This window comes from Ursus americanus, chromosome 14 (genome assembly GCF_024610735.1).
Source record: "Ursus americanus isolate L20-20 chromosome 14, mUrsAme1.1.p, whole genome shotgun sequence".
In the NCBI taxonomy this organism is placed as follows: domain Eukaryota; kingdom Metazoa; phylum Chordata; class Mammalia; order Carnivora; family Ursidae; genus Ursus; species Ursus americanus.
In genome coordinates this window covers 56,062,205-56,079,867 of record NC_142140.1, presented here as the reverse complement: position 1 = coordinate 56,079,867, position 17,663 = coordinate 56,062,205, and the positions used below count along the sequence as shown (strand labels likewise).

Here is a 17,663-nt window from a genome sequence, read left to right as displayed (position 1 = left end):
TGGGTGGTTGTGACGGCTCTGTGTGTCTTAGGGATGGTGCCGTTCTCATAAAGAGTGTCCCAGTGTGTGTGAGAACAAGAACAGCACCAGGTGTGACCCCGCCTGGATCACAGATTTGGGGGTCTGTGTGTGAATGGCCACAGGGACCAAACCCTTCGAGTGTGTGTCACTGGGAGGGAGCACATGGTGATACCAATAATGGCAGACACTTGGGCATCGCTCAGCACGAGCCAGGGATGGTTACTTCTATTTACTTACTCAATCTCTACTACAACCCTATTAGAATCTACTCATAATACCCCGTGTTACAGATGGGGAAACTGAGGCACAATCAAGAAATGTTGGCCCAAGGCCGCACAGAGCTGTTACCCCTAACACACACACACACCTGTCCTTCCCATCCCGGACCAGGACCCGGCAGCTCCGACTCCGCCACTTCTCTGACACCTGCTCATTCTTATGCCCCCACCAGACCCACAAGCTCACAACCTGGCGTACTTCCTTCCCGCTGGCTGTGCGCAGACCCCGACGTGCCCCACCCGCACGAGCCCAAGTACAGGAGGTGCAACTGCCTGAGTGTCTCCTACCACTGCGTACACTGCGTAGTGGTGCAAGTTGTACCAGCCCCTTGGGGGTGTGTGTGTGCGTGTGCGTGTGCGTGTGTTGAGGGCGGGGAGGTTCGACAGTGGTCCTAGGAAGGTCTAATAGCCATACGAATCGCAGGGCTCCTGGGATCAGAGGAATGCAGGCAGCCTGGGCCAGAGTTAGGCCCCAAGAAATCAGGCGGCAGGAGAGAGAAACCGGAGCACCCGGCCCCAGGAACGCAGGCGGCGGTGGGGACCGCGCGGGAAAAAACTCGATGCGGGGGCCGAGGGCGGGGTTGTAGGGAGGGTGTTTTTCGGTAACTAGGCCGCGGGGGGCGGGGCCACGGAGGTTCCAGCCCCGCCCACTCCACCCACCCCTGGAGTCAGCTGCGGCCGCCAGGGGGCGCTTTAGGAACGCGGAGCCGTCGGGGAGGGGGCGCGGTGGGTTCGGGCGCGCAGGAGGGAAGGGGCAAACGCCGGGTCTTGGTTATCCAGAGAAAGCCGTGGAGAACCAGGAGTGGGAATGGGATCCCCCTCAGGGCTCTGAGGCCAGACTGGGGAGAACTGCCACTTGATGAGGGGCTCTGTGGGCAGCGGGTATCATCAGTCTCAGGGTATCACTTACTGTCTTAGAAAGAAACTTTGGGTCTCAGTTCTCTAGAATGGCTCTGTTACGGGGGGCTTCTTAAGCTTTCTGGAAAGAGGACCTAGGGCAGGACTAGGAGGACCCCACAATCTTCAGTGGGGTAGGAGGAGACTGTGGCTGCTGTGACCGCCGTCTGGGGTAGTGCTGTAACTCCTAATTCCCCGGAGGGGAATCTGGGAGGGGCTTCTCGGGGCCCCAGGCGTATGGAAGATGCGCGGTCCGGGTCTCTGGAGTAGGGGTGGGAAACAGCTAACTGGGGGGGGTCCCTGCTTTGGGGGTTCCCTTGAGGAGCTTCCTTGATGAGGGTACTTCTTGGGGCCCTGCCTTCCGAAAGGGGACCAAGCAGGACCCGGGAGTCTGGCAGTAAAACCAGATTCTCAACAGAGCTTGGGGCGCTGAAGGCCGCGGATACTGGCGTCGGGGGCGCTGTGCCTCTTATCCCAGAAGGGGGCCCTTGGGGAGGGGAGGTCTTGGGGCCCTGGCTTTCCTAAAGGGGCGCCGCTGTGGTCTCCGGGAGCGCTGTGGCCCCTGCACCCCAGCCACCTGCGCTCCTCCCGCCCCCCTCCTTGGGCGGGGGCGGCTCCCGTCCCGGGAAACCCGAGCCACCGCCCCTGGCCCCGCCCCCGGCCCCGCCCCCCGCCCGGAGCCGGCCAAGCCGTCCGCGGCGGGAGCGGCGGAGGCGGCGGGAGAGCGCGCCGTGGAGCCGCTCCGAAAGCCCGGGCCCCTCGCGCCGCAGCCCCGGAGCCCAGCGCCGCGCGCCCAGGCCGCCCGCGCCGTCCGTGCGCCCCCGCGCCCCGCGCCTTCAGAGCCGCCGGCCGTCCAGGGCACCCCCAGCCCCAGCCCCAGCCCGGCCGGGATGGCCGCAGCCCGCGGCTGATCGAGCCCGGGGGGGCCCCATGGGCCGGCCCGCGCCGCGTCCCCCCCGCGGCCGCCCCCTCCGGCCCGGGCCCCCCCGGGCGCCGCGGGCCCAGGCGGCCCGGATGGCGGTCGCAGGGGCAGGGGCTGGGGCCGGCGCGGGCGGCAGGCGCGGCCACCACTGACGAGTAGTCAGGCACCCCGAGCAGGTAAGCAAGGGCAGGCGGGGGACCCGCAGGGGACCGGCGCTGGGGGAGGACCGGCCCCGTGGACGGAGGTTTGGGGGCTTACAGGGGCTCCGGTTAGACCGGTAGCTTCCCTGCTCTAGCCAAGTCCTGGCATGTGTATGAAGGTGGTGTCTAGGGGGCGACAGGTCCGCGCACGGCAGGGGGGCAGAGGTGGGCAGGGCGATCTTCGGCGCCTCTCCAAGCCAGGATCTGGCCCAGGTCCTTGTCCGACGGGACCGGCGCGCCTCTGCCTCCTTGGACCCTCAAGTGTGCGCCTGAACAGGGGTGGAAGCGGGGGCAGCCGGAATCCACTCCCTAGCCTCTAGGAGGGCTAGACCCAGACACCCGGGCTGCCTTGTGGTGTACGAGGGCCTGTGGGGGGCATTCGGATCCTCAGACCCCAGCCGGGGAGCTGCCGTCGCGGCCCAGCTGCGCGCAGAAGTAAACATCTGTCAGTGGCGCGTTCCAGCCGCCGCCGCCGCCGGGGACACGGTGTCCTCCGGTAAGGGCCCAGCTCTCTCGGCTCCGGGAGCCGCCTGTTCAGCCACAAGAGGGCGCGAAACCCTTTTTGGGGGGAGGGTAGTCCCTTAAGGGCAAAGAGTGGATTTGAAGGAGAGGGGGCTGCGGCTTCCTTGCTTTTTAAAAAGGGCATCTCTCGCTCAGGGTAGTCTTAGAATTCTCCCAGAAGGTGCGGTGTGTGGGTTAGCAGTCATTAGGCGGGGAGGATGCAGACAGCGGGCAGATTTGGGGTGGGACTGGAGGGAGAAATGGCCACTCCCAGGGGTTGGTGGCACCACTACCCCTTCCCCCAAGAAGCAACAGTGTACGTTGTGGTGTCACTGGCTGGGCTTGGGGCCTGTGGTTACCTGCAAGTCTGGGACCCCAGCCCAGATCTGGGGCGCAGGGCCAGGGTCCTGGGAGGGGGGTTGCTGGAGGCCAGCCCCCTGACTTTCCTCTCTCCTGCCTGCCTGCCCTGCCGTCTCTCTGCTCAATCCTTCTCTGTGTGTTCCATGACACTCTTTGTCTGGCTTCAAGTGCCCCAGGCTGAGGAAGCCCCAATGGGGTGTGACTGGTCTAGGCGGATGTCAGTGGAGGGAAGACTCCCAGTTTTGCCAGTTTCCCCCCACCGCCAGCCCCTTGCCTTGGGGCCCTTTGGACACCCCTTCCCATTCCCTTCATCCAAGGACTCCTGAGGTTCAGGGTTCCGGAGCCACCCCTGGGCCAGAGACCTCTTCTAGTGGCAATCAGCAAAGAGCTAGTTCCTGGGGTACAGGGAAGAAAACAAAACATCCGCCCCCCCCCCCCAGGTGGCAGGGCACAGTGGCTGAAATTCCACCATCAGTGCTTGTTCCTCAGGTTTCAGACCAGTTTTCAGGATACAAGCAGAGGACATAGCTTTCAAGAGTCTGGGGCAGGAGAAGGAACGAGTTTGCAGCCAGGCACAAGGACACAATCAAGAGATTGTTCCCATAAATGTTTGCTGGATGGTGATGGTGTGGCTGACTGTTGGTGTCCGGGGTCATGGGCCTTGTCCTTCAGGAAAGACAGACTTAGACCGAGGGTGGAGCCCAGAGTGAGGAGCAAAGGGTCTACCTCAGGGTAAGATGATCAAGGGAGACTTCCTGGAGGAGGGACATTGGGGCTGGGGCTGTGAAGGATGAGTAGGAGTTTTCTAAGTGGGAAAAGAAAGGGCATTCCAGGTAGCAGGAACTGCACATTCAAAGATCTGGAGGCAGGTAATAACATGACTGGTTTTGGAAAATCCAGGGTGTCTGGGTGAGTGTGGGAGGAAGAGACCATTCTGAGAGGTTGGCAGAGGGAAAACTGGGCTGGGGCATTCAGGGCCGGATTCCTGAAAGTTAGGGCTGGAAACACAGAACAGAGAGGAATGGGCCTTTAATGAATCTGGCATCACTGGGCCTGGCCTTCTTTGCTGAGACTGTAGATTCCTCTGCAGATACGTCTTTCCTGGTCCCCAAGGTGGGGTCTGGGTCTCTGGGGGGAGGCCCACATGGGGAGATGGAGGGGCAGATGGGGTCTCCCTCTTCTCAGTGAGTACTAAATAAGCATGGGGTAGGCCCAGCAGGAGGCTGGTTCTCCCCAGTTTGCAGCTGAGAAAACTGAGACTGGGCGAGCTGGAGGGATCTTTCCTTCCTGCCCCATATATGTCCTAAGCATCGAACTACTGCGTGCCAAGCTCTGTGCTAGGATGAAGCACAGGGTAAGATGGGCCTGCTGCCTGATCCACCTGGGGGTGGGAGAGGGAGTGAAGGAGAGGCTCCCAAGGCAGCCAGCCAGGTCTTTGCATGTGCAGTTCCTGCTACCTGGAATGCCCTTTCTTTTCCCACTTAGAAAACTCCTACTCGTCCTTCACAGCCCCAGCCCCAATGCCCCTCCTCCAGGAAGTCTCCTCCGACCCTCCTACCCTGAAGTAGACACTTTGATCCCCACTCGGGGCCCCACCCTGGGTCCAAGTCTGTCTTCCTTGGAGGAAAAGGCCCAGGAGCCCTGACCCCAGTGGCCACACCATTTACTGTCCAACAAATATTTGTGGGAGGTTATTTTCGGGAGAGGTTACTTTCAGGGGAGATAACGGCTACAAAGGAAGCCTGAGGGGAGAATGGGGCACATCAGCAAAGGTATTCAGGAGCGGAAAGACCTTCCCTCCAAATCCAAGCGAAACCAGGCTTTGGGCTGGTCCTGGAAGACATCAGACAAGGAGCTCTTGTTTGCAGCAGGTGATTCTCACTTCCCAGTTGGGGAAACTGAGACCCAGAGCGAGCGTGCCTAAAAAGCTCAGTGCGTTGGGGACCTGAGGCAGAATTTGATCTTGGGGAGGTAGAAGAGATGACTCGGGTGCCCTGGTTCCCAGGAAACCAGTGGTAGGGCTTGAGTCACACCTGAGATCTGTGCCTCTGTTCCCCTTCTGTCCGATGACCAGCTTTGCATGGTGTCCTCCTGGCTACTCCCAGAGGACCCAGGTCCCTTGTGCCACCCGCCGGGCCCCATACCAGCTGTTCAGCCGTGCCAGGCTTAATTAGGCTGATCCTGTTATCCCACCCCAGGGAGCCCCTTCCTACCCGCCCCAGATGCCTGCAAGGCGGGCCCCAGGCCAGCCTGGCTAGGCAGACCAGCCTGCTACGGTCAAGGTGGGAATTTTACAGGCCAGCCGCAGAGGGCTGGGCCAGAAATGGTGGGTGTGAAAAGCTGGCGGCCCTGCCCCCCATGCTCCCCAGGCCAGCCTCCCTCAGAACAGGCCCACGTGGCAGCACGTTCAGGAAGAGGGCTCCAGGCACTGGTGGGGGGCGGATGGAGAGCTGACCCTGCAGGTCACCCGGCCCCATCATCTCCCCTACCTCATCTCCCCACACTGACCCCCCCCACTCCATGTGCTCCTGCAGCTCTCTCCACCTAGAACACGCTCTCCAAATCTTCACTTGGTCTCAGCTCAAATGCTGCCTCCTCCAAGAAGCCCCCCTTGGCTGCTCACACTAAAGGGCCCCCCCAGTCACTATAACTTCACCTGGTTTTGTTTTGTTGACCTACTGCCAACATCAAAATTATCTTCTTTATTTCTTCTTTCTTATCCACCTCCCTGATTGGACAGGGAGCTTGACAAGGGCTGGGGTGGGGGGCAGGTTAGCCTTGGTCATCTTGAGTTCCCTGCCTGGCCCAGCACACAGTGGGCACTCAATAAGTGTTGATCTGATGTGTTGGGGGTGGAGCTCAGTCTGGCACACTGGGCTTGCTGCCATGCAGGCCCTTTACTTGTTGGTTCTGCTCTGCTGCGGGTCTTTGAGAAAACCTCTTATTTCCGTGGATGTCAGCCCCCTTTCTCCCAAATGGCAGGACTGTCATGCTCTCCCGCTGCTCCCCTCCCTCGCAGCATTACCTTGGCCACCCAGGACCCAGGGACTGTGGAGGCACTTCAGAGGACAAGTTTGGAGTCAGACCCAGGTTCAACCTCAGTTCGGCCACTTCTTTTCTTTCTTTTTTTCTTTTCTTTTTTAAAGATTTTATTTATTTGTATTTAGAGAGAGAGAGCGTGAGTGCACAGGGGCAAGTGAGGCGGAGGGGCAGTAGGAGCCGGGGAGGGAACCTCCAGCAGATTCCCCGCTGAGTGCAGAGCCTGAGGCAGGGCTCACTCCTACCGCCCAGAGATCCTGATCTGAGCCGAAATCAAGAGTCGGCCGCTCAACCTGACTGTGTGGGGAATAATGACATCTTTTCCAGGGGCTGTGGGGACCGTTAAACACGTGGAAAGCACTTAGCACAGTGCTTGACACTAAATAAACATAATAGCCAACGTGGTGGGGGTGTTAATGTTATTGTTGTTGTTAGAGAGGCCATATGGTACAGTGATTAAGAACGTGGAGGGGGTATTGGGGCTGGGACTTTGAGGGATGAGTAGGAGTTCACCTAACTCTATGTGTTCAAATACCAGCTTGGCCACTTACACTCTGTTTGATCTTGAGCACATAACTTCACTTCCTTGTACGTCAGTTATCCTACCCACAACATGGGGATGAAATAGTCCATCCCGTGCTCTGAGTTACTATGTGGAAAGTGCTTAAAACAGCAGAGGCAGGGGGTGTGCGCCAGTGCTGGTGTTAGCTATTATTATGATGATGATGACGTTTGCTGCTATTACTATCATGGGGCAACCAGCACAGTCCTCCCCAGAAATCACCTCTCTGTCTATACGCCCCTTGGCTTCACTCTGGCGAAGACAGACCCAGAGCCCCTTCAGACAAGCTCAGAAGTTCAGACTTGATTTGCAGGGTAGCAGGGAGCCAGCGATGGTTCTAACAACAGGGCAACAGAGAGCTTCTGGGTGGGGAGAAGAAGAGAGGCTGGGCCCCCACCTCCGACTAGGCCTGGAAGTTTGGCTGGGGGTGTTTGTGACTGCACCCCCCCCTCATGAGGCCCCTGCAGACGCGGCATCGGAACCAGCTGCGCTAGCCAGATGTTCCTGGTTTACCCCCAGATGTGTGTCGCCGGCTCGCGGCTGCCCTGGCCTCCCCATCTCCACCACGGGGCAGGGCGGGGCCCTGGGGCCTCCCAGGGAGAGGGCACATTTTTGTGGGCTGTGGAATTTGTTTCTTGTTTTGCAGGACCATTGAGTCTTGCCTTGACGGAGGCCAAGTCTTGCCCCTCCCGTGACCTCAGTTTCCCCATCGCTGGAACCTCCAGGGGCCGTCTAGGGGGAAGGACAGGAGCAGGGCTGCCCTGGGAATCAGCCAGTCGCCGGCCCCGGAGCTGTCAGCACGGATGGCAGAGGCGTGCCAGCACGTGTGTCCGAGGCCCGGCCCCTGTGCCACCGGCCAGGCCCGCAGGACTTCACTGAAATGAGCTGGCTCTCTGGATGAGGGCAGGGGTGTCCCAGGCAGCTCCCTGCGCAGATGGGGAAACTGAGGCTTGGAGAGGGGGAGGAGTTTGCCCCGTGTCATCCAGCAAGGAAGAGGCAGAGCAGGGATCGGAAGGCAGCCATCTAGAACCCGGGTGCTGCAGGGTTCAGACACGAGCCCTTCCTCACACGCTCACCCACATGTGCGCGTGCGGCCCCCACGGCTGCCCTCACCGCTTCTCGGCCTGGCTCGCTCTGCCCCAGAGCCGGCCGTCCAGCTCCTCCGGGTCCTCCCTCGTGTTCCCCTGGGCTGGGTGGCACCCTTCTGGGAGATCCCCTATCGGAAGGCCAGGGAGGTGTCCAGGAGTGAGGTGGGAAGGAGAAGGCTGCATGTGGAGGAAGGCAGCACACCGGGGAAAGTTTGGAGACCAAGGAGCTGCAGCCAGCTCATACCCGCTTTTTTTAAAGGTTTTATTTATTTATTTATTTGACACAGAGAGAGAGCACACGTAGGGGGAGCGGCAGGCAGAGGGAGAGGGAGAAGCAGGCTCCCAGCGGAGGAGCCTGATGTGGGGCTCGATCCCAGCAGCCTGGGATCACGCCCTGAGCCGAAGGCAGACGCCTAACTGACTGAGCCACCCAGGCGCCCCAAAGCTCATACCTTTGTGAACAGAATTACTAAAGCCTGCCCGTGCCTTGAAAGGACCCAGCCCAGGCTAGCCCTCCAAAATCCCCCAGTCCAGAGAAGACATATGTGGATCCAGACACTCTGCCAGCAGGGCTGGGTAAGAGGGAGGGACCCACAGCTGGGGATCCAAGATGGCAAGCCGGGATGGCTTCCTGGAGGAAGGCCTGTAGGAGCGAGGGCTCTGAAGGATGAAGAGGAGTTTACCAGATGGGGGCAGGCTGCAATTCAAGGCCTCCCTCAGACTAGAGAGATAAGTGGATGGAGGGAAGTGTCCCCTCCCATCCTTCTTCTCCCTGGGAATGAGCATGAAAGGGGTGCCTCCCTGAGGCCAGGAGCTCTGCGGGAAGGAGGCTGTTGATCTCGGGAACAGGTATGCCTGGCCTGCGTCTCTTGGGAGGTTCCATGGAAAGGTGGAGCCTCAGGATGTTGCCTGGGCACCAGGATAATAAGCGGAGTTTCTTGGCACTATCAAGGAAGCTTCCAGAAACACCCACATGCCCACACCCTCACCCTGTCTGTTCCTTGGAAGATTGGAAGGGCTCGCCTGGCTGTGTGACTCTGGGTTACTCATCACCCGTCTCTGGGCCTCGTCCCAGCCCTGGGCACTCTGTGGCCTCCAGCTAGAAGTGAGGTCCTCCTTGATCCCACTTGCTGCTGTTCAGACTGTCATGGTCGCCAAGAAAGGAGGGGGCTCCCTTCCCTGGGCAGTAAGGATTCTCCAGGGTCTGGACATTTTCTGAGAGTGGAGAGGAGACCACTGGCCAGGCCCTGTCTGGGCAGCGCAGGAGGCCGGGGAGATGCAGGCAGGCGGGCTCGGGGCCACACACCAGGCCTCAGGGCAGGGCGGTTATCTGCTGCATCATCCGACCGCCTCCCCTTCCATTCACCGCGCTCACAGCCCACCATGCCTGTGCCGCTCACCGGGTGCCAGAGCCTCCGCAGCCGAGAGCCCAACAGCACCCATGGGGCGCCCACAGGTGTGTCCCCGTGTCTGTGAGTGTGTGGCCAGGATGAGAGAATGACAGAGGCAAGCAGGTGGCGGGCCCGGTTCGACCCCAGGTCAAGCCTGGGAACGATGCGGGACACGCCGAGCCTTCAGGCTGTGTCCCTGAGCGTGCAGGGGTCCGAGTGCTCAGGGCAGGGCTTGGGGGCCTGACTGCCATGCCTGTTCTCCGGGCCGGCGTGCCAGAGACAGCGTGTGTTTCTTGTGAGAGTGTGAAAACGCTTGCGTGGGAGCTCACCTGTGCGCAAGAGGCTAAGAACACCTGAGCGGCTGGGAGTGTGAGAGCTCCAAGCGGCGAGGGCAGCCAGCCTACGCTGTGTGAGAGTGTGCAAGTGTGAAAACATGCTAGTCTCCGAGCGGGGTAGTGTTCAAATATGATAGTGCCAAATGCCCAAGTGTGAGCGTGTGTGAGTGTGAAATACACGAGCAGGTAAACATGGCTGTCATGATGTGTGAGTGCGTGGAAGCATGCCTAAGCTCGAGGGTTCAACCTGTGAGTGCAAGACGCTAGGATGTGAGTGTGGTAGTGACCAGGTGAGTGTTGTGAGAACAGTTCAGTGTGTGATTGTGTTCACATATGTGAGTGTAATCATGTCTGAATGTATGAGTGTGCACACACCTAAGTTAGTCATTGTGTTTCTCAGTGGAATCGTGCTGGAGGGTGTGAGTGGTGAAAATGTCTGCGAGTGTGACAATGTGGGAGGACGAGTGTGCCAGTGCCGCCCTGTGCAAGTGTGCTTCTGCTTGGCTGAAGTGTGAGAACGCCAGCCCAGGTGAATGTGATAGAATGGTCGTGTGTTTCCAACATGTGTGAAAATGCCTGCATGAGTGTGAAACACCCGCGTGTGCGAGCCCCATCCTGCTGGAGTCGGTGAGTATGAAAACAGGGAGTGTAAGTGGCACCGTGCTGGAGTGTGCAAGCGACGGCGAGTCCCAGGGTGTGCGTGCAGGAGTGTCCGGGTGTGCACGGGAGTGAGAGCACCCAAGTGTGTGACCGAGGACAAGAAGGCGAGTGCGAGCCCCCACGTGTGCTGTGAGTCCACCTCCCCAGGACCAGGGGCCTCCGGGACCCAGAGACGCGGGTCGGGCACCCCGCGCCCCCTCCCCGCGCCAGCCGCCACACCCGCAGCACCCCTCTGGGTCAGGTCCGCGCCAGACACAAACCAGTTGGGTGACCCCCTTACTGAAAGACCCATTGTTAACAGACGCTTATCAGCCGCGCCTACTGGGCCCCCTCCACACTTGGCCCTCTGCTCTCCTGCCCCCCATCAGAGCTCCGGGAGGTCTGCAACTCCAAGGACACCAGGGGCTCCTGTGGCCAGGCCGGCACGGGGCCCATCTAGCCTCTCAGCCCCCCACCCCCACCTGAAGCCCTCAGCAGAAACACAGGACCAGAGCCTGGCCCCCTGTAGGGGCCTCGTTCCAGCCAAACGGGGAAACCGAGGCACACCACGGCAGGACGTGGGTGTGAGAGCAAGCAGGGTGCTGGGCCTGCAAAGAGGGCTCCTTTAGAGCCAAGAGGCGGGTTTGGGCACCCGACAACTTCGGGGGCTGTGCTCCGCTTGCTGCACAAGCTTGACAAGGAGACCCTCTGCCCGCGGACTCCAAGGCCCTGCCTACCTGCCCCGGGCCCCGCCCCCCAGCCCTCCCTCCGCCTCGCTCAGTCTGTTCCAGCCACAGGGGCCACCAGTGTTCCTCCAGCACGCCAGGCGCGGTCAAGGGCCCTCGGATCCGCAGGCTGGCCCAGCTTGCTCTCACGCCCCCGTGTGGGGGAGCTCGTTCTCGGCCAGCGCCCCCAGCAGTCGCGAAAACGGCCCTATCCAAACACCAAAGAGCGGGGCAAGTCCTCAGGGCGACTCCGAGGCATATCTGCTCCCAAGCCCACCGCAGCCCCTGCGTGTGTGTCCTGCCAAAGCAGCAGGGTTCGAACTGCAGATGCTTTTCTAGCTGTGCCCTTGGATAAGCCCCTACCTGCTTTGTGACTCATTTTCCCCAACTGTAAAATGGAGATCACGGTGCCTCCTTGATGGGCTCAGCACCCGGTCTGGTACACAGCGGGCGCTTAATAAATGACCCTGCTACTGTCTGGCGGCTGTAGGTCCTGCGCCAGCGCGCCCATGGGGCGGCGGTGCGGGAGGGGTCGGGGGACGGGGGGCGGGAGAGGCGGTTCCAGACTCAGTGCGCCAAACTTCCCCGTGCCTGGTCCATGCAAAACTGAAATGCAAATCGCACGCAAACGCCGGCTCCGCGCAGTGGCCAGCAGCCTGAGCCGCCTGAAGTGCGCGCGTGGGGGCGCCCGGCACCCCACAGCAGAGCCCAGGCGCGGACCGGCATCCAGCGCGGCTTTCAACGCTCCGTGTAAATGTTTACACCGGGCCGGCCGCCAGGCCCCGCGCGGGCCGACACCAGCCTGCCAGGCCCGGGAATGTAAACCCGTGCTGGGGGCCGCCCAGCGGCGGGGAGAGGCTCTGCCGGGGTGGGCGGGAATGCGCATGCGTTATGAAACACCTACTGTGCGCACTCAGTGCACCGGGGCTGGCGGTCCCAGCACTGAGTCCTCAGTGCCTCACTGGGGGAAGCTCAGGCCTTGTGGTGGCCCAGAGGGTGCACACCTGCGCGGGCCCGGGGCTGGGGGGAAGGGCGCGGATAGGAGCAGCCAGAGAAGGCTTCCTGGGGGAGACGCTGTCCAAGCTGAGACTGTGGCGGGGGCGGGGAGTGGGGAGGAGGAGAAGAGAAGGTGCTGGGTGGGAGGACTGGCTTGTGCAAAGGCCTGGGGGGGGTGGGTCTAGGGCAGCTTTGGTCCATCGATACCCGCTTCTGGGCATCAGTTTAATCTCTGTCTGGAGGGGAAACCAAGGCTCAGAGAGGGGTCCCAGGTCACTCCTGAGGACCCCAATATGTAAGAAACAGTCAACCCCAGGGTTTAGAGCACCATCTCTCCTCCACCACCCGGTCCCACAGTGCCCCCTGCTGGGAGCGCCCTCACCTCCTTCCAGGCTCTTCCCCCGCTCCCCAACAAGCTCACTGGGCTCCAGCCACCCCAACCTCCTGGTTGCATTGGCCAATCTTGGTCCAGCCTCAGGACCTTTGCACTGGCTGTTCCGACTGCCTGAGATGCCATTGTCTGTGCCTGGCCGACTCCTACCTTTGTTCAAGGCTCAGCTTTTGCCAGTCCTCAGGAAAGCACTCTGGGACCCCAGATGGGGGTGGTCCTCTGCTACCCCTGCCAAAGTGCCCACCCCTTTCCTGGGCAGCATTTTGCACAACGTCGTTCACTGGTTCCTTGATGAATCATGTCTATTTTATTACTGATCACTAAGCAGAAGTGCCTTGAAATCAGGGGCCCCACCGTGTCCCCGGTGCCTGGCCCAGCGCCTCGTTCCCATTTGTTGCCTCACAGACAGACAGACGGAGGCTTGGGGCTGACCATCACGTGCCCGTGGGCTGAGGATGCAGCGCTGGAAGGCGGCAGCCTTGGCGTCAGTGCTCTGCAGCTCGGTGCTCTCCATCTGGATGTGTCGGGACGGCCTGCTCCTCAGCCACCACCTGGGACCTGCGCTGACCCCACTGCGCCGGCCGCCCCGCACCCTGGACGCCCGGATCGCCCGCCTGGCCCAGTGTAAGCCGGTCCCCGACTCGGGTCAGCCGCACCTATACAGGGGAGGCCATAACGGTGGAATTTCATGCAGGGGGCACAGAGGCTTAGTTTAGATGCGGGGGGGGGGGGGGGGCACAAATCGCCCAATGGCCTGGCAGGGCTGACGAAGGGGTTGGGATTGCTGGGAGCTGGGGGTCTCTGGGCTCAGCTGTCACAAGGAATGAGGCTCTCACCCTGAGGAGCCAGGGGTCCAGATGGAGATTAGACCTGGGCATCCGGCCGGGCGGCCCCCACCGCCCAGCGCGGGGTGTGGGGACAGGGAGGCTGGACCCAGAGGTCACTGATCCGCCCGGTGGCCAGGGACAAAGGGGAGGGGGAGACCCCGAGAGACTTAGAAATGGGGAGAGAAACAGAGACAGAGACGCACAGGGACAGAGAGACACAAGGTTGGGCAGGTTGGCAGGAGAAAAGGCCCTGCGGTGGCGACAAGGAAACGCCCCCGTCGAGGGGCGTGGCCTTCGCGGCCCAACTCCCCGCTCCACCCTGTCGCCGGCCCGCTGCCCCGCCTGCCTGCCCTGGGAAGGGCGTGGGTCCCGACCTGGTGCGCGCGCGCTCGTGTCCACGCGGGCGCCGCGCCGCCGACCGTGGTGTGGGCGGGGGCGCGGCGCGTGCATGGCGCCCGCGGGGTTGCGCTGCGTGCAGCCTGTGTGCAAGTCCGCGCCCGCCCTGGCGGCCCACACAATCCTCCTTTCTTGTGCTCACAATGGACAAGGGTGGCCTGAGGCACGGGCTCCACTTCCGCCCGCCGCTTCCTCCTGCAGGCGGCAAAGTCCTTCCCAAGACCCTGGGTTCCAGAGGCCCGGGTGGGGCCCCCCAAACCTAGTGCTTAGAACCTGGGGGCACAACGGCAAGGTGGGATCTCAGTCAGCGGGGAAGGGTCTCGGCTCCTGGGCGGGTGCTTGCCCAGCCTGCATCCCGTCCCTGGGCGCAGTCCTACGAAGGAAAGGGGGTGGCCGTTGATCCCCCCAAGGTCCCAGTGTGAGGCCCTGACAGCAATGCGCTGATGGTGGAATTTCAGGCTTGGGGTGGTGGGAGCACGGGGTGCGGATCGGGCTGGGGGGAGCTATTGCTGATCTCATCTCTTTGTGTTCCAGACCCTGTGCAGGTGGCCGGGCCTGCTGGAGGGAGGCAGGGACGGATATACCAAGAGATTATTCACTGTTTATCTGAAATTCAAATTTAACTGGGCATCTGTACTTTATCTGGCAACTTCCCCGCCGCGCCCTCCCCCAACCCCTCCCGGAATAACTGTGGAGTTGTACACCTTCGGGGCGGGCACACTATGTGATGCGAGTTTAGGCACCACAAGTGAGGTAGGCTCGAAACTAACCCCTGAGCAGCCGGTGCTGGCCACCACCGCCCTGCCGCTGGGCTTCAAAAACTGGAAACATGTTGCTCAGTTGAGCCCCACTTTCCATGTTCCCAGCCTCAGCCAGAGGGGAACTCTCAGCAAGCCTCTTTAAGCAGACAGGGAAACTGAGGCACAGAGCAGGACCATCACCTGCCTGAAGTTATACAGGGCTGAAAGTGGCAGAGCAAGTCTCACAACAAGGGTTTGTTTGATTCCTGAGACACCCTCCCCGCCGTGGGAACAGACACACACTCTCCCTTGGGTCTCCCCATAAGCTATTTCCTTCGACAGCCAGGGACGCCAGCCTTGTGGGCATGCAGGGGATAACTCGGGGTCTCCTCTCCCAAGCACAAGCACGCCTACCACCTGCTCACGGGCTGGGAGCCCCTGTCTGCAGTTCCACTACCAGCGCCACCTGCCATTGCCCTGTCTACCTGGCTCTCCCGAGGCTGCAGAGTTTGGGGCAGCCCAGCCACCTGGGAAATAAATTTAGGCCTAGAGCCCTGGGAATCTGTGACTCCGGGCACCTCCCGGCAACCGTGGGAGCAGAGGACTGGACATGGGCCAAACTTGGGCACACGATGGAGGCAGGAAGAGGGCTGTTTGGGCATGTGTGTGTGTCTCTCTCTGCCACCTGTTAGTGCTCCGGCCTTCGCCAGTCTCTGCCCTCTTGGATGCCCAGTTGTCTCACCTGTAACAAGGGGAGGGCCGTGACATTACCTGCTGCCTCCCCACACGGTTGTCACATGCAGGCTTCCGTGCCTGCCGCTGTTATCCTCTGCAGGTTCTGAATACCCCAAACACCCAATTTGCTACCGTGCATGGAGAACCTGACTCCCAGCATACATGCGGTGTCGCAGGAGGGACATGGCGGGGGGGGGGGGTATTGGGTGGGGCCCCCAAAGAGTGAGCTAGAGACTCGTTAACAGCTCAACCAAAGGGTGAGCGCTTGGAGCACGGGATGCAGCTCCCCAACACTGGTCAGAAAGGGGGTGCCAGTTACACAAGGCATCCCGGCATGGGGGCGGGGCCAGCTGGGGACCCACAGGGACAGGGATTTGGACCACTACACACACACCCCAGCTGGGCCCTCCCTTTCTCTTCTGCAAAGAGGTGGGAGCAGCTCCGTGAAAGGAGAAAAATCCCCCCTTGCAAGGCTTCTTAGGGTCAGGGTCCACGGAGAACGTGGGCGTGGGCATGACCACAGGGAGTGAGACACCACGGTGAGCTCTGCTCACCGTGGGGCAGGCTGCAAAGTGCTCCAGGGCACCGGAAAGGAGAGGTCGGGTTCTCAGTGTCCACCACGGGCTGTTGGGAGTCATGGGGGCCCCCGCGCGGGGTTCTGCACAGGCATCCCCCACAATGCCCACAGAGGGAGCATGGTTGGGAATGGGGCAGTGAGCTGAGAATCGGTCTTGGGAGGGTGGGCTAACGCCCCAGCGCCCCAGCAAGGGGCTGTTTTCTCAGGGGAACAGCGAGGGTCCGGGGCTCTTCCCAGCCACCCACCGACCCACCCCGTCCTCTCTCTCTCCTCACAGATCGTGCACTGCTGCAGGGCGCCCCGGACGCGGTGGAGCTGCGCCAGCTGACGCCCTGGGCCGGCAGGCCCCCGCGTCCGCGCCGTCCGGCGGGGCCCCGGAGGAGACGCGCGCGCGCGCGACCGGGGACGCGGCCGTGCGGGCTGCGCGAGCTCGAAGTGCGCGTGAGCGAGCTGGGCTTGGGCTACGCGTCCGACGAGACGGTGCTCTTCCGCTACTGCGCAGGCGCCTGCGAGGCGGCTGCGCGCGTCTACGACCTGGGGCTGAGGCGGCTTCGCCAGCGGCGGCGCGTTCGGCGGGAGCGGGTGCGCGCGCAGCCCTGCTGCCGCCCGACGGCCTACGAGGACGAGGTGTCCTTCCTGGACGCGCACAGCCGCTACCACACGGTCCACGAGCTGTCGGCGCGCGAGTGTGCCTGCGTCTGACCCTACCTCACCAGGCGCGGCGAGACGGCGGCCGCGCCCCCGCGCGACGGCGCCCCCGGCCCACCTGGCCAGGCCCGCGGCGCCGGACTGCGCGTGCGGGCGCAGGAGGCGCGGCGGAGGCCTCGGGACTGTCCAGTAACTGCACCGAGATAAAGTGTGGAAAATGGATCCTGGGTCGTGACTTCGCGTTCCGGGCGTGCCCAGCTCTCGGAGGGACACGAGCCTGTGTGGGGTGTGGGGTGGTGGCGCCCGCTCCACTGGGCCAAGGGGGGCGGGGCGGGTACCAGCTGCGGGGCGCAGAGAGGGTCCTTTTCCCGTGGTACACAAAGGGAAGTGGTGTGAGCGGGAGCAGTGTCGGCAGGGGCCGTCCTTCCCACTTCCCTTTAGGTCCTGTGCCCCTTCCTGACGTGTCCCGCTTCCACCTGCCTGTAAGGTGAACTTCTGCATGGGAAGAGGGAGCCAAATGCAGATGCTGAGTCTGAGGTCCAGGTGGACCCAGGCCTCTGTCCCGTAAAGGGCCTCCTCGGGCCACCACCCCCACTGAGCCACTATCTCCTTTCACTAGCTAAAAATATATGTATGCTGCCCATCTCCCTGTGGGGATAGGTCTGGGGCGGGCGCCAGCCCTGTCCAGCCCAAAAGCGGCGCCTGCTGGGGCACAGCCGGGTCCCTAGGGACCTAGGTCCTCGGCCCATAAAAGCCCTGGCTGGAACTTCTCGAGGGGGGGGGTTTACGACCCGTCCCCTCGGAGGACAGAAAAAGTGGTGTCACCTTGATGTTTGGCAGGCCCAGGACAGGACAGGGGGTTGGGTTCCCAGACCGTGGGGAGGGGCCCGCACATCCCAGGGTCTGAGGAGGGACAGGGCAGGGGGTGGTTGCTATGCCCCAAGCCTGGCACCCTGGAGACCAGTGGGCATGGACCCTCCCCTCCTGCAGCTCAGAGTGGGGTTCTGGAGGGTGCAAGCCCCTCTAACCCCAGACAGCTTTCCTGAGGGCATAGTCCCTTCTCTTCTTCCCTCACCCCCAAGTCCACCAAGGTTCCCTAGGAAAGAGCCCCTTCCCTCCTTCACTGTTCTCCTAGATTGGCCCTCTCCTCTCTTTCCCACACACCTGAGCTCAGGGCCACCATCTAAACACCACCTCCCTCCCAACCCCAGTCCCCATCCCGCAACTGGAGGGCCCAAATCAGAAGCTGCCCCGGGAAGGATCATCCAGCCCAGCCCAGCCCAGCAGGGACATCCCCGGTTCCCTGCTACCCAGGTCCCCTGCAGCAGCTGGAGACACTCGAGGCAGCTAACAGGCAGGACTTCCAGGGAGTCCTGAGAGCAGGGCTTGGCAGTC

The 17,663-nt window shown here is 61.9% G+C and overlaps 1 protein-coding gene across 1 annotated transcript; it reads left to right on the top strand.

Moving 5' to 3' along the window:
- Positions 1-1,890: 1,890 nt before the first annotated feature.
- Positions 1,891-16,477, top strand: LOC123779022 (neurturin-like). Its single transcript, XM_045776742.2, has 3 exons — positions 1,891-2,294; positions 12,751-12,969; positions 15,898-16,477. The coding sequence occupies exons 2-3, from the start codon at positions 12,801-12,803 to the stop codon at positions 16,320-16,322; spliced, it is 594 nt and encodes a 197-aa protein (XP_045632698.1). The 5' UTR covers positions 1,891-2,294; positions 12,751-12,800; the 3' UTR covers positions 16,323-16,477.
- The last annotated feature ends 1,186 nt before the right edge of the window (positions 16,478-17,663 follow it).